The sequence below is a fragment of the Aphis gossypii genome, chromosome 2 (genome assembly GCF_020184175.1).
Source record: "Aphis gossypii isolate Hap1 chromosome 2, ASM2018417v2, whole genome shotgun sequence".
Taxonomy (NCBI): Eukaryota; Metazoa; Arthropoda; class Insecta; order Hemiptera; family Aphididae; genus Aphis; species Aphis gossypii.
In genome coordinates this window covers 80,017,591-80,033,838 of record NC_065531.1, presented here as the reverse complement: position 1 = coordinate 80,033,838, position 16,248 = coordinate 80,017,591, and the positions used below count along the sequence as shown (strand labels likewise).

The window sequence follows — 16,248 nt, the reverse complement described above, 5'->3', positions numbered from 1 at the left end:
AGTTTGAAATACTGTTATAAACATTTTTAAAAATAAAAACTAATAATTTAATTAATTAATTAATGAAAGATGTCTAAGGCATACGTTTTATTTTTAATGCCTTGATAATATAAGTATACATTGTATAATTAAATAAATTAAATTGTTTGAATATATTTCAAATGTATTAATATTACCTATATTTTTAACCGTGAAAACTGAAAATTATTGTATTATAAATTTAATTATTAACTTCAAATGAATATTAAATAAGTAGTTAAAGAGATAATGTTAGGCTATATTATGATATTTAAAAATATACATTATAGGCTAATAAAGATACTTTAAATATAACTGTTTTATGTGTTAGATTAACTGTATCAGGTTTTATTGTTAGGATTTTTTTCAATAGCACAATATTATAGTTTTTATTACAGTGATTGGTTCGTATGTATAATTTATTATTGCGTATAATAAATTTCACTCATAGATATATTTTGTTTTAAAGTTTTTGAAAAAACGTTTTTATATATATAAGTTTGAATAAATTAAATATTTATATAACCAATTAGATACACAAAAGAATATTTAAAATTTAAGACATTAATTTTAAGATATAATTTTAAGACTCGTAATTTGCCTTAGTATAAAACAAAATTGGAAAACTTTTGATTTAATTATAGGTATAACACAATTGAAAACAGTATATCTATTGAATTTTATACTAGAAGCTTTTGAAAAATATAATAAGTGAAGTTTTTAATTATCATTTAATTGTAAATTATGATTTTTGTAGTTACAAAGCATCGTAGTTAACTTATTTTTTTAAACGTGTACACTGTACATGTAAAAATTAAACTCAAAATAAATCATTTTTGTAAGTGTAATCATTTTGAAATTATAATTTATGCTAAATATCAAAAAAAAAAGTCTACATATCATATTAAATACATTTTGGCTAGAAAAATGCGTAGTTGTACAGTAATTATGGTGTTTTGGCAGTTTCTACTGCGGAACAGAACATATTGTATTCTCGGACGGATATATGTTGGTCCGGGGATAGAAGAGATTCATAATAGACAGATCGCTTGTGTGCCAAATTTCTTCAAATGCAGCCTAAATGGACCATAATGTAATTTAATGTCTAACCAGACACACAGACTGTGTTCGTTTTTCCTAGTTCACGGTTTATAGTCACTGAAGTCTGTAGTTATGTAGGTACATCTAAACAGAATGTTTCGTTGTTTATACTAAACATTACATTTAAAATTAATAAATTTTTTTAAGTTCATTTTTAATCATTTAATTATTTTATAAAAACGATTATTTTTTTTTTTTTTTAAATATTATTGATTTTTATTTTTCTACTAAAAATAATATAATTAATAAAAAAGTTATAACACTATTTTTTATTTTAAATTAAATTTAAATTTTATTATAGTCTTAAGGGCTCAACGCATTTCTTTTGCAATTACCCAATATAAGTTTACATATGTCTCATTTTCATGTTTTTAAATCGCATTTGGCTTCAAGTTCGCACTAGGCACTTTTAGTTGAATATAAAAATAACCATTACGGGATCAGTGGACGTGGAGTTGGCCCGCATTCAATACTCCGGTGCACATTGCGTTGTTGACATTTCATATCCAGCAGTCGTACTGTAGCTATACGTCTTGATAATATGCAAATGTAATCATGACTTCGTCGTATAGAAACTCACGGGTAAGTAATCTAATTAAATTATTATATTTAAATTATTTGTTATTGTGTTGTTAAAATTTAAAGCACGTTTTATTAATTTATTATTAGCCACCATGGAGATCTCCGAGTCAAAGTTACACATCGACTCCAGAACGTCCTACTACTTTAGTAAGTACACAATATAGATTTAAATATTTTGAAATTTTATATTTTTATTTATTTTTTAATAATTGTAGGGAACAAGTTCAAACCGTTTTTTGAGTGGGAGTTCCTATAGAGCTTTAACCGGAAATTCAGCTCTACCAACTCGCACGTACAACGATGCTAGCTCCGTGACTGCATTAAAAGACAAATTTTCTTCCATGGCGAGGGACAAAGCTGTATTAGCTGATAAAAGGATGAGAGTGGCGGCATCAGGTTTTGGTAACAAACCTACTCTGAGGACTGGAAGTGCAAGCCGTTTCGGTGCACCAATTGTTCGAAGTCCAATTAAGGAACAATCTGTAACAGTTTTTGGAGTATGCAACGTACCAGATATAGAAGCAGATACTCCAGTGGATATTATGGTATCAGTAGTCACTCGGAGTACGTCACCAACACCTCCTGCTCATAGCACATTTCTTAGAAGTAAGCACGCTGAGCAACAAGAATTTATTATGTTAATGGTACCACGGAAATATGAAAGAGGAGTGGATGTCAGCTTACAAACCGATGAAAGATTCCTTCGCAACATGCCTAGTTTGAAAGTAGTATCTTCAATTCCTATACCTAGGTATATTGGTAGTAGGTCAGGCTATAATTATTCGAAATCTAAAGATTCTGGATCGACTAGCGATAATTCAGGTATATTATTTTTTATTTATTTTCAAAAACAAAAACATAATAATATCAATTTTTAAGGTCAAGAACAAGATTCGCATCATTCTGATTCATCCAGTCAAAGTAAGAGTCGTTCAAATGGTTCAGAGACATCAAAACCTCAACCAAACTGGACTAGAAATAGAACTTTGGAAAAAAATCGAGAAGAATCTAGCGTTAGTCGATCTTCATCACTTTCCAGTACTGCAGAAGAAAAACCACCAACAGGTCGAAAAATTGAAGAACCTAAATTAGTTACAATTAGAAGTATTGCACCAATTTCTGGTGTTGCAGTTATATCTGATGCACCTAAACTACAATATCCGTTAAGAAAAATGGATTCTTCCGATCAAGCCTGGTGGTTACAAGATTCGGAAAATAATAATGACGAACCAAATGTATGTAAAAATACTACAGATTACGATTTAAACATGAACAATAAATTGACAAAAATGCCTTCATATAATATAAGAAAAATGGATTCTTTAGATAGAAATCAGTGGTTACAAGAAGCTGTACAATCTGATAACAATGATGGTCCATTGTCGGGTTCGGAAAGTATTTCTTATTCAGAATCTACAAAAAGTAACTCTACATCTAGTAAAGGTCATTCATATGGAATCAGAAAAATGGATTCATCTGATAGAAACCTATGGTTACAAGAATCAGTCCAAGAAGATTTAATGAATGAAAAACCAAAATCATGTTCTAACAGTATTTCAAATGACGATTGTAATAAGAGTAATAGTCAATCAAGCGTAAGTCCTACGTACAATATTATGAGAACGAAATCAAGTATTAATGGTCAATGCTTAAATGATAATGAAATTCAAGACCCTATATTATATATTGATAGTGTTTCAAATCTAGATACTCATACCAATCATTCTCTATCAACTAAAGACCAAGCGTATAGTGTAAGAAAAATGGATTCATTTGATACGCCATGGTGGTTAACAGAAGAAAAAAATGCATGCACAAGTGATGAATCAAAATTAAGCTCAAATATTTTAGAAGTTCGAAAAAGTGACCGTTCTCAAACGAAAAGTCCAGATGTGACGGTATCATACGGAGTCAGAAAAATGGATTCATTTGATAGTCCATGGTGGCTATCTGGGGATGAGGCCAAACAAGTAAATTCATTAAGTGATACATCAATCAAAAACCAAAGTATTGAAGACAATTCTAATGAAATATTTCTATTTAATTCTGAAAATGATGCAAATATTAATCCACGTGAAAATCAGTGGTGGTTGGAAAATGGTCTCGAATCTCAGTTAGAAACCGATTTGCCTAAATTAAATGACAATTCAGATATCGATAGAAGTGATAATCATTACTCTACGTCGATGAAGGAAACAGATTCAATTGATTGGTGGAAAGTGGATCAAAAAAATACAGATGAAAAAAGCACAAGCATTTCAACTGATTGGTCACGAGACGTTCCCGAACCACTTGATCAACATAAAAGTACTCCCACAGATGGTCCTATAAAAACCATAATTGGTGTTAGAAAAATGGATTCATTTGATAGTCCATCTTGGTTAGCTAGTGAAGAATCAGAATCTCAAAGTAATGAACCTAAACAAACAAGTAGTGGTGATACAGTTAATTCAAGATCAAAACCAATAGAAGAATTAGCTGATAGTAGTCCTGATTGGTGGGGAGAAAAAAATGAAAGTGATGATTTCGTTAGAACCAAGAAAACATCTCTTCGAATAAAAAAAATTGAAAATGTTGTAAACGAAGTTGTAGAAATACCTATTAATAAAATTAAGAAAGAACCAAATTTACAAGATGAGTTGGATCAATTAATGTTATTTATTGGAGGTTGTCGAAATATCGATGAACTATTAGGAAACGAGAACCTCCACCTGCAGCACCAACAACGCCACCAGATTCTGATTCAGGTAATATTGTTTCATTTTTTTTTTTATAGTTATATGCATATTATGTGCAAAAACTTATATTTTATTAACAATATTTTAGACGATTGTGTGGAAATCAGACCTGACCAAGTTCATATTCATGATAGCACAGCTCAGATGTCGACTATACAAAATAAAGTTACGATGGTAAGCTCATATTTTTTGTACTTATTAATTATTTACACTAGCACATCCACACAATTATATTATATATGTAAACAATTACCTATAATAAATATAAAATAGGTTTGATGAGAAAATTATTTACTTGATTATTAGTCGACTTTCCAATAATGATAAGTTAGATTAAATATTGTTTTATAAAATGAAAATGACTTAGAATTATTTTATTGATAGTTAAATAAAATCAATGTATTTTTTAGGATAAAAAATTGTAATTATTTCCAATTTAATTTTAATTCCATATTCGTTTTTTTACATGATTTATTTTATGAAAATTATTATTGGTTATTTTAGGGCAACTTAATTAGGTATATAATGAATACATGTGAAAAAAATTTAACAAATATACCATAGTTTAATTTCACTTTTAATAAATTATAATATATAAATAAATAAATCATATAAATATTACCTATACAGTATGTTATAACTTATAAATTATTTATTATTGCCGTAAATTAGGGCGAATAGGAACGGCTTTGAAGGTTATTTTACTATAAAATTATTAAAAGCTACAGTTGTTGAAAATTATTTTTCCTGAAAAACAGTATATTAAGCTACTTGATTTAAATTTTAAATTAGTTTATACTAACTTTTAATTTATATGTTTAACATGTTTAACTATATTTAACTCTAAGGTTAAATTATTGTGTTACTATTTAGTTTTTAAGTATGAAATTTAAAAACATTAATATTTTATATTACTTAAATATTTAAACGAAATGTATTTGTCATAATATTTAATCTAAATATTTAGATTTAAACTGGAAAACATAATAATTTTATAATATTAATATTGACAGCATTTAAAACTAAGTAGGTATGTAGTATATTTTAACGTTTTAAATTAATTATTATTCGAATAAAATAATTATCACTATATATTTTGCTAAACGCTTGAACAACAATTTAAGGAAAAATATTACACATTTTAATTCCAATAAAATAATTTTGGTATTTTATTTATTTTGTTGAAGTATTAAAAAACATTTTTAATTTTAGAGCAATATATTAAGAGTTTAAGCAGAAGGCTAATCGCAGTACATTTTTTTCTTCGTTTTAGACTTGTTGAATTATAATTTCTAAATTTATTTTAAAACATTTATTGTCTGGTGTTTAAATTATTATAAAATGAATCTACATTTTTAATAATATTATTTATTTTGGCAACATTTATAGTTTCATATATTATTTACACTTTGAATTGAATGATACACTTGATTAATTATTACAACGTACAAATAATATATCTAGTAAAATTTTAATCCAAAGTATTTTAATATAACTTCTGTAAGTACAAACAATGTGAATTATGATTAGCAGTTTAGTTTAAACCTCATTGAGTGCCGAGTTCTGTCAGGGTCACTTTTCAATTGTCACATAATTTTTTATTATATTTTTTAGATTTAAAATAATAGTTTAAAGCTGTCTAGTAGCTACATATTATTATAAATTGTACCTTGCAAAATTAGGCGATGGCCCTATAATATTAGTTTTTAATGTTTTTATAATATCTTATTCATAGTTTGAATTGAAAATTTTTATTGTTGCGAAGTAGACATCGTTATTCATTGAAGTTTCAAGCTTGCATGTATTATGTATGCACGCACCAAGTAAAAAAAAAAATAAAAACATTTAAATTTTATTAGTTGGTTAATTTTCTAGTTAAATTAATAATTTTATCGCATAAAAATGTAGAAAATGTGAATGTATCCATTCACTATTGTGACATAGCTTTTTCCAGATTATTTGAAAAAAATAAAGCAGTTAATTATGCAAATCATTTGTATAATAGTTTTAAATAAAAGTAAACTATAATCAATATTTCTTGGTTATCATAAAAAAAATAAAATAATAATAATTAACTCTATTTTACAATCTATTAGTCAAGTCAATATTTTCTAATAAACGTATCAGTTAGGTATACTTAACATTAAATTTAATCTAATTTAATGATTTTAAATTTTTATTATAAACACTTTTATCAACACACGGTCAGTAATTATAAAATGTAAAATATAATAAATAATACTATATACATAAACTCTAGAGTCTAGGGAATAATTAATTAGGAATTTTTAGTGTATCTAAATATTTTATATGCGTGGTGTAATTTTGTTGATTTGCATAAATATTTCTCTACGTGCAGATTATTAATTTAATTCCGTTACATTTAATACAGAAAAATAAAACTAAATGTAGAAAAATATTGGTAACACGTTACCAATTATAAGTTCAATCTATTCAACATTCTATACAGCTTAGTATACCGCGTGAAATCACTACTAAACGTTCACAGTACAGATGCGGTCGCCTAGGCTGTGGTTCAGCAACCATTGGTTATAATACTAGGTAATTCATCATCTTCCTAGCTTAAAAATTCAATCCCTGTACTCTCATCTTTAATAACGAGTATTGTTGTCGGAACATTGAAATTGAACGTTTAAAAAAGGTATATAATACGTAGGATATGTGTTTGATATCATTGATCTAGGGCTTAGTTTGGCGTACGTCATTTTTATCTGTAATATCAGCGCATTATTATTGTTATTTATCGTTTACACCTGCAGCTGCTACGAGTACAGGTATATACATGCATTTTTATGCTATCATACAATATATCTATTATTATATTACTGTAATATTATATTAAACGAAAAACCATTCGAGAATGATCGCGCGGATAATATAAGGTATATCTTATCAATGATTAATGAATTGTTTTAAAATATTTGTGTTGAAAACGTTAGTCAATTAAAGTAAAATGATTATTATTTATGTAGGAATTATAGTCTGTATAATCACATTGTCCGATAGTCAGTGTCTACTTTAAGAATTTCCGTTTACATAATAATATTATAGTTATTATTTTAATTTGAAATTTCCAATATACAATTTTTTTAAAATTTAAGAGTTCCTTATACGCGGTCGATAATTCAAACAGAATCTTAAAAATACCAAAATTCAATTTTTTTAATGTTTTAGTTTATTTTATAAATAATTTTAAACTCGATCTGTGTCAGAGCGGCATCTTAATATTGAATTTTTATTTATAAAGTTATCTTAAAAATATATTTACCCAGAGGACACTCACACCACCTCCATTAAAGTCAACATATTATACAATAATTAAAAGAAAAATTATTATTTTTTTAAAATTTAAATCGTTGTGTAAACCAATTAATTTTTACACGCAAAACATATGCTACAATACACTCGTCAGCTCTATGACGTCACATATTTACATTGTCTATTTAAAATTTGTTTTTTTATCCTTGCCGTACAATACGGGAAACATTGAGTATTATCTAAAATTATTTTTAAAATGAAGTTTTTTTTTTTGTTATTAGTAAATTAGGCGAGATGGTATTTATTTAAGATGAAGTATATATTTTTTAACGGTCCTTTATTATACGTTTTAGTATTATAGCTTTGATATTATATTCTATCACATCGCACGTAACAAAACATACCTACCTACCTACATTATTATTGATACAAGCGGGTGTATAATACAGTACCATAATTATAATTTTATTATAACGCGTGTGGCATTGCGGGAGAAAAAATGTAATTGCCTTGACATTAAAATCCTCATAGAATATGTAATTGTCTCGAAAACAAAATAAAACGACCGTCCGACGTTAATAATAATTTAAATGCAATCGGCGGCGGTTCTGTGGTATGTTTACGCCGCCGCTCGAGTTCGAGACACAGTTGAATTTCCTAGCCGTGACGCGCGCGTACACGATACTTTCACTTAATTCGTTTTCGAGATCTATACGTTATCGTCGCCGTGTAGGTATGAGATATCTATATTATGCATGCCTTACATGTTATGCGCATATAATCATATTGTTTTTCCCGTTCGGTTAGGTTCGAGAACGCCATATCATAGTGGGTACAGTTGCGTGGCGTAGTCGACGACTTGAGCAAATATAGGTAGGTAGGTACACTTTGGGTAGGTATCGTTCATCGATCGTACCTTATCGAAAATTATCGGAGGCATAACGTTAGGTATTTGCGCGTGGGTATCGAGAATTCGGTGAAAATTCGTTTCGTCAACCCGATGCAGCAGACACTCCGTGCAATATTGTACGTTAAGACAATAACGGCAGAAATACTGAAGCGGCGTACAGATTATTATACAAATGACTAAATGAGTTAAAAAAAAAAAAAAGAAATAATGATAGTGTACGGTCTTTGTCTCCGCCGTAGTCTTCTTCGATTAAAAACAGAAACGCTATTATTACTGCAGCAGTCTTGGTCATTCGACACACCGCGGCATTACACTGCCGAACGGTGTTATCAAATTAATTGAGCACTTTTTGAAAATGTCTATTATTATTTCATTTAATTTAATTATGACGTATACCTACCTATAATATTATTATATACTTAAATTGCATTTTATATATTTTTTTTATTTCATACACTCTGTAAAGTTCCGCGCGGTAAATTACAAAACAAACAAATCATATTATTAATTTTTTCACATTTGCGTTTTTTTTTTTTTTATTTGTATATCGAACATTATATTTACAAATCACAATGGATACTATTTTTTTTGTTCAGTAACACTATACTTACATGACATTATATTTTTCGTAAATTTACGATAAAACGAAAAAAAACTTTGATCATAAAATAAAACTCGTGGGTGAAGTCACCGCCGCCGGACTGCAAAGCGGGTTTGGCGAAGATCGCGTTCGCGCACGCGCTCAGTATAATCCCTTTGAGGGACGACCCTCACTGAGAGGGTATGAATCGTCGTATGCGTATATATAGTAAATAGATAATAATATGATTTCCATTGTTGTTAATATCGCGATAGGGTCGTTTTTATCAGCTGATCAGCGCGGTAATGGGGTGGGGGGAGACTACTTCTACTACTACTACTACACGATCCTCCGCCTATCCGTCCGCGCGGTGGCAGAGGTGGCGGCGGCGGTGGCGGCGGCGGTGGCGGCTTCCTCCGCGAACGCCAAACGCCAAACAGTCAGTCAGTCCGTGTCCGTCTCGTACGACCGATCTCGACGTGCACGTTCTGTACCGATCCGTCTGCCGCACACGATCGCGACGATAATATAGCGATACACACAAATCGCGGATTATAGAGGCGTGGATCGGCAAAAATAATATCGTTGATCTCGAACTTTTCGGATTCGCAAGAGGGCACTCGAATTAATAATGTCTGCGCACGACCGTCCGGCAACCGTCGCGAGCGTTCGCGTTGTCGCGCGGGTGTAGTCTCCTCCGCGACAGCAATATCGTCGGCCGTAATCAATCGTTTTTCGATTCAGAGACGCCGTCCGTTTTCGCCATGACGACGCTCGCGTGTCGCGTACAGTACGTGGACGACACCGACCCGTTCGAGTACTCGGCCAACGTGCCGGAGCCGCAACGGTCGCCGCCGGTCCACTCGTTCAGCCTCACGTTACCCCTGATCAACCAGATCGCCGCCGTGTACCGGGTCCTCCGGGCTCCGCACCGAGTAAGTCCTATTTTCCGTTGTCTTTATAAGGTCCTGCAGCGTCCTTGCGTACCGCGCCGTACCCGCGACTTGATGACCTAGTCGTTGCGGAAATAGCAACGCCGCGAGAATCTACGATTTTGTGTTTAGAAAATGTAAAAATAGCTACTGTTTTTTAAAAATAAGTTCACAAATAATAATCATACATACAATATGATCTACTATAAGTACGCTGCAAGGATTTGAGCTTATAGCAGCTATAGGACGTAGCGCGAGAAGGGGGCGGTTACATCCCTATAAAAAGGACGGTGTCACAAACATTTGGAAAATTTATTATATACAAACGAACCTTTCTTTCTATTCAATCTAGACCCTGTATGACTTCCAAATTGCACATGGTTCTTCGATGAAGGTTTTCGTCCCAAAAGAAATTAATGCGTGATGGGAGGTAGGAATAGCATGACGTCGGCTGTCCCCTTCTATTGATTATAATATATTTATATAGGTAAAAGGATACGCGTGATATCACTTTTTTTTTTTTTTATCAAAATCGTGTTTGAGGGCGTATGAGGTTGAATTGTGTGTCCTTATAACGGTTTCTGTACCAAATGATAAAAGTACACAGTAAATCGCTTAAAATCATTTCGATCACCTGCCGCGTAAAAGATATAGAAAATATCTCGATAAATTTGCATTTTTTTTCATCCAAAGGGTGGAGTTATAATTTAATACTACTCGTATATTAGTACGGCGTGATTTAGATGAAATAATCGCACGTATCTGTAGCATGTACGAGTATTATATACCCGTGAGAAACACAGTACGTATGTAGATATTAAATATATTCGGTGTAATCCGTACAAAGATGGTTCTTGGACGAAACTCGAACGGAATACGAATCGGGGAGAAAAACAAAATCGCAGTGTTTGTATAGGACCACGGCGACGCGATGACGAAACCCTGTGACGACGGCGTGGATACGTTGAACCCGGAGGCGGTATTGGATAAAGTCTCGAGGTCCGGCGAGTGAAGTGTCGCCGAATAATAATATAATATCTCCCAAACCCGAACGCGTACAATTTATTATATTATGATCATTATTATTATTACGTTATATACGTACCTCTGTTACGATATTACATGCATATGTATAGCTTATAAAATACGTCATGTGTGCAATAATAATAATAATGATAATGACAATAACGATAATGGATGCCAGTGGCCGACCTTGAAAACGGATGCTCTCGAATTCGCGGTGTGCTATACTTATTATGTAACACGCGGTTCGAGAGCGCATTCATGTATACCATTCGATCGGGCCCGCTGTGTTTCATTGATCCGAACCCAAATCTGGCCCGATTATATATGCCATAGGTATTATAAACGTATAATATTATTATAATATAGGTAGTTAGATGAGGACGAGAGAGAGGGTATGCGCGTGTATAACATATTTTCGAAACGAGATCGAACGAATTTCGTATAATGTTCTGATATTATATATATTATTTTGGTTACTTTTTTGTTTTGTTTTGTTTTTTTTTTTTGAAAACCTTCGACGTACGAATACTATACAAATCACGGCAATTTTTTCGCATGAGTTTATATTAATGCGCGCGATCGACAAAGTCGTGCGGATAAATGACCCGGACTCGCTTTCCTCGGCGACCGCACGAAAACAACGCTATGCTATTATTATTATACCATAATATTATTATATAGACAACATATTCGTTTGTTTGCGACCGGTATCTATAAAATATAAAACATATAATATAAGAGATATAGGCGCCTAAAAATATTGTCGCACCCGAATAGGTCGACTTATCGTGTTAACACCAAAAAAAGTAAAAATAAAAACCACTTTCTTAATACTATAAAATATGACGTCTATTATATACGTCCACATGTACTTATATGCATTTTTAACACTAAAAACATAGAAGACCAAATATACCATCTTTTTTGTTTTTTATTGCTCGCGCGTGTGTAAAGAATTGTCAATTCGTTTCTGATATGTAATCGAATAACTACGATCATTATACGAATAAAAATGTAGATTTATCAATTTTTATTGCAATTTACTTTCATGGCCACACCTGTCGTTGGTTATAAATCGATTTGTTTCCGGCAGTAGGTATTTATAGAAAACGATATTTTCGACAAAACTAACCATAATCCGAAGTTATTATCTAATCTTTTTTTTTTATGTCGATTATAGATGATAATAATATAGTGTTAAAGTAGGTAGGCTTTAATTATTGTCATTATATTTTTTTTAAGCTAATAATGTTTTCTTTATATTTTATATTCCTGTTAGATATTAATTTTGATACTATTACTTTCATAATACATTTTCTTTATTTTGACATTGTTTTTTTAATCTAAATCATAAATCTAATTTTAGTGAAATGATTTTTATCATAATTTATATCGTTAAGAATCATTAACTTGTAGGTTTTAAATGTTTATACCTACTCATAATATAAGAGGTTATTATGATATAATTTCAATAGTTATCTACTTTAGTATTTACATTGTTATTAAAATTTCCATTATTCAAGTTTTAATAAAATTATAATGAAACGATAAATATAAATAACTTCAATACAGTATTTAAATGCAATCTCTTTAACATTGAAACGGTAATTTCTACGATCATATAAAAATATAGATTTCTTATATAAATTATATTATTATACCTAAAATGATAGTATATTATTGCTTATAGTTTGTTAAAAAAATGAAAACGTTAATTAAATTATTGATATTAAAATATATTACTTATTATAATGATTGTATTAAATAAAATATTTAATTGAGAAAAAAAAGAATGATAAATAAAACATTAGTTTCTTTTATTATAATTGCATGAGAATTTGTGGTAGTCCCTACATCATTAAATAACATTGCTGTTTTAAATATACGTTTATTTAACTTTTTCTTTTAAATTGGATTGTTTTATCTCTTATATAATCGGTAATTGGATGTAGTTAATTATAAGCTCGAAGAAATCACAGAAGTGTAATTTAAGATTATCAGAAATTAGCATTTAAAATGTATAAATTCTATTTAAAAAAAAAATACATTTTAGTTAATATTTTATATGCATACATAATAATATTCGTACATTCGATAGAATAAATGTAATATTATATACTTATATGTTATGACAAATTTTAACATTGTTCTATACAAATTACGTGTTTTGTTTAACTGTACACATAGTAAAAGGGTGAAAGTTAAGTCGTAGATACGTTCCAATAGTTTGTTTGAAAACTTGCAATACTATATTATTCTAAATTTATCAAGTTTTAACCTATATATACAATATACATAATATACTCTAGAAAATTTTGGCTTTCAAACAATATTGTCAAATCATATGAAATTATTCGGCTTACGAAAATTTTTGGTTTGTGTAATTGCCAGAAAAAAAAACAAATAACAATAATATATGTACGAATTATACGATTCCGTGAAAGCAAAATTTGCTGTAAAACCAACTGCGTGAATATGAATAATAATAAATAACAAATCTGTCACACGCGTTTTCTTTTTAATTTCCATTAGTAAAATATAAACCCGATAAGCCGCGATCAAAAGTCGCGTTGGATATTATGTTAATTATAATATTATGTTTTCATCGCGGTGTGGCTAATCGCGTTCGATTATAATAATATATTATTATATACCTACAGCTCGTCGGTCGTTGTTTTTTGATTTTAAGAGAAAAACACGCTTTTAATGTGATATATCTTTTTAATACCGTACATACTTAATTTTATTGTTGTATCATTTTCAACAATTAAATTGCTAGGATCGAACCGTCGTGTCGTTGTGTGATATTTAACGATTATTGGTTGTAATTATCGAGGTTATATATTTTCTGCAATAGCATTTGATAATAAAAATTAATTGACTGACGTCTATGCGGAGTATGTGATCATTGTTTTTTTGCATAAAGATTCACACTACCAATCCATGACCCAGGAAATTTTTTTAACGTGAAAAAAGTATAGTGTGGATACGAAAATGTATATTATATTTCTATAAAAATATTGCATTATATAGGAAGAGATACTTATTTATTTCAAATAATATGTATCAACTACCAATCGCCAACCGTTTTTACTCGCAAAATTTATTATTTTTTTCCTAGTATTTTTAGGAAAAAACGTCACCGTCATGTGTTATACGTAAATATGTCTTTTAAATCGCATACAAATCGCATCAATATGTTTACAACATCAGTTGTTTTTGTCTAGTTTGTCTGTTTATAAAGTTTATTAGTTTACGCGTAAAATGCATAATAATAACGCAACTACGCAACGTTGGTCCAGTTATATTCTACGCATATTACAATTAATAACAAACATAATGTGACACGTATGGTCTTCAAAGTCTAAATGATGAAAGCATAGTGTTTATCTTTGGTATACAATTAAATACTTATCTCTAATAACGATGGAAAACAGTGTTATTTGCTTATATTTGGCTTATTGTTTTTTTTTTTTTTTAATATGATTTTTAAATTTGTACATCAAAATAAATTATACGATAATAATATCAATTATATTCATTTATGGATTATTGTGTTAGAAAGACTACATTTTTTTTTTAATTTTCAGTCATAAATGTATGACTATATATACTATTGTTCAACCAAATTTAAGGTATGGTTATGGGTAGATTAAAAATAATATATTACTCTCATTATTAATTATTTAATCACATTTGACCTAATTATTTTAAATTAATATTAATAATTATTTCTTTGCGAAACCGTGACACACCTCGGAGGTAATATAGCAAATAATAGTAACAACAATATCGGTTGCTTATTATGGTGTGGACATTTTAATTTAATAATAAATTATTAATTACACTTTCAAAACTTAAATAAAATATTTATTACTTAAGAAACATGGAAATTTCTAACACTTAACTTCTTGTTCACTGTTTACCGAATCACAGAAAACTCGTATTTGTAAAATAATAAATCGATAAAAAAATGTGTATACGACCATTTACTCGCACATATTTTATTCACGTGTACGCGTGTAACATAAAAGAGATTTGTGGACAACATATTTTTATTTTGAGTTATAGGTACTACCCATACCGGCTGCACGGAGGCACTCGATAGTCGATTTTACTATTTTAATTGTAAATAATGTGTAATGCGTTATTGGATAAAATATTCAAAGGTTAATTGTTAGAAATCGTGTTCGATAAATCTGTTGCTCTCGTTAATATATCGCCGCATATTAATTTAACAAATGCGTATATTTTATGACGTATCCAACAGAAATTCGTACTCGACTAATTTATACCTACTTTTCTTCGAGTGTAAATGAAATTTGTATTTATTTTTTTTTTTACACACACATACACGCACACGCGGGATAATCGAATGATTAAAATGTTTATTGCACGTAGGTACCACAATGTTTGACAGATTAGGATAAACCCGTTCACAAGGTTATGACTTTCCCGTACCTATCTCTGTATTTTACGTACGGCCGTATAGGATGTAGGTAGATGTTATTATTACATGTGCGCGTATATACGTATAACCGTATCGTTATTACTACTACTATTATTATTATTATTAAAACGTAATGTTCAATTAGGATGGGAGTATTTTTTTTAAGTTTTTTTTTCCTAGAATAAACGCGTTTTAAATTCCTGTAATGGAATAGGTGCCATCAAAAATCGAAAAATACGTCCAAAATTCAAATATGTACCTACATACAATATTGTGGGAAGTCGCTGCAGCTATATAGTGAATAAGCATATATACATATAAATATATATATTATATAATATATTGTTCTGCTGCAGTGTACCCATCATATGCACTGTACTCGAAAAGTAATATACGTTCTTACTATAAAGCACAACGATAATATTATACGTACGCGTTATTATGTATATATACATTATCCGACCTAACCGACACAACTAGATCGTTGTCGACACCTGCGCGAGGATCTCGGCCGTCATTGTTGTCGACGATTTACATAATGTGGTGGAATAACGCGCGTTTCCTTTCGGTTCACGACTTGCTCCGTTTGCCATCACAAGTCGTCAGTGTCGTTTCACCATTGTAACAACGAC

At 30.0% G+C, this 16,248-nt stretch overlaps 1 protein-coding gene across 1 annotated transcript in view; it reads left to right on the top strand.

The window, feature by feature from the left end:
- The first annotated feature begins 1,418 nt into the window (after positions 1-1,418).
- Positions 1,419-16,248, top strand: part of LOC114127902 (FH1/FH2 domain-containing protein 3) — a 42,958-nt gene continuing 28,128 nt past the window's right edge. The window contains 6 exon segments of the mRNA XM_027992261.2: positions 1,419-1,701; positions 1,789-1,848; positions 1,917-2,523; positions 2,581-4,398; positions 4,401-4,448; positions 4,528-4,613. Coding sequence (XP_027848062.2) covers positions 1,675-1,701; positions 1,789-1,848; positions 1,917-2,523; positions 2,581-4,398; positions 4,401-4,448; positions 4,528-4,613 — 2,646 coding nt within the window. The 5' untranslated portion in view covers positions 1,419-1,674.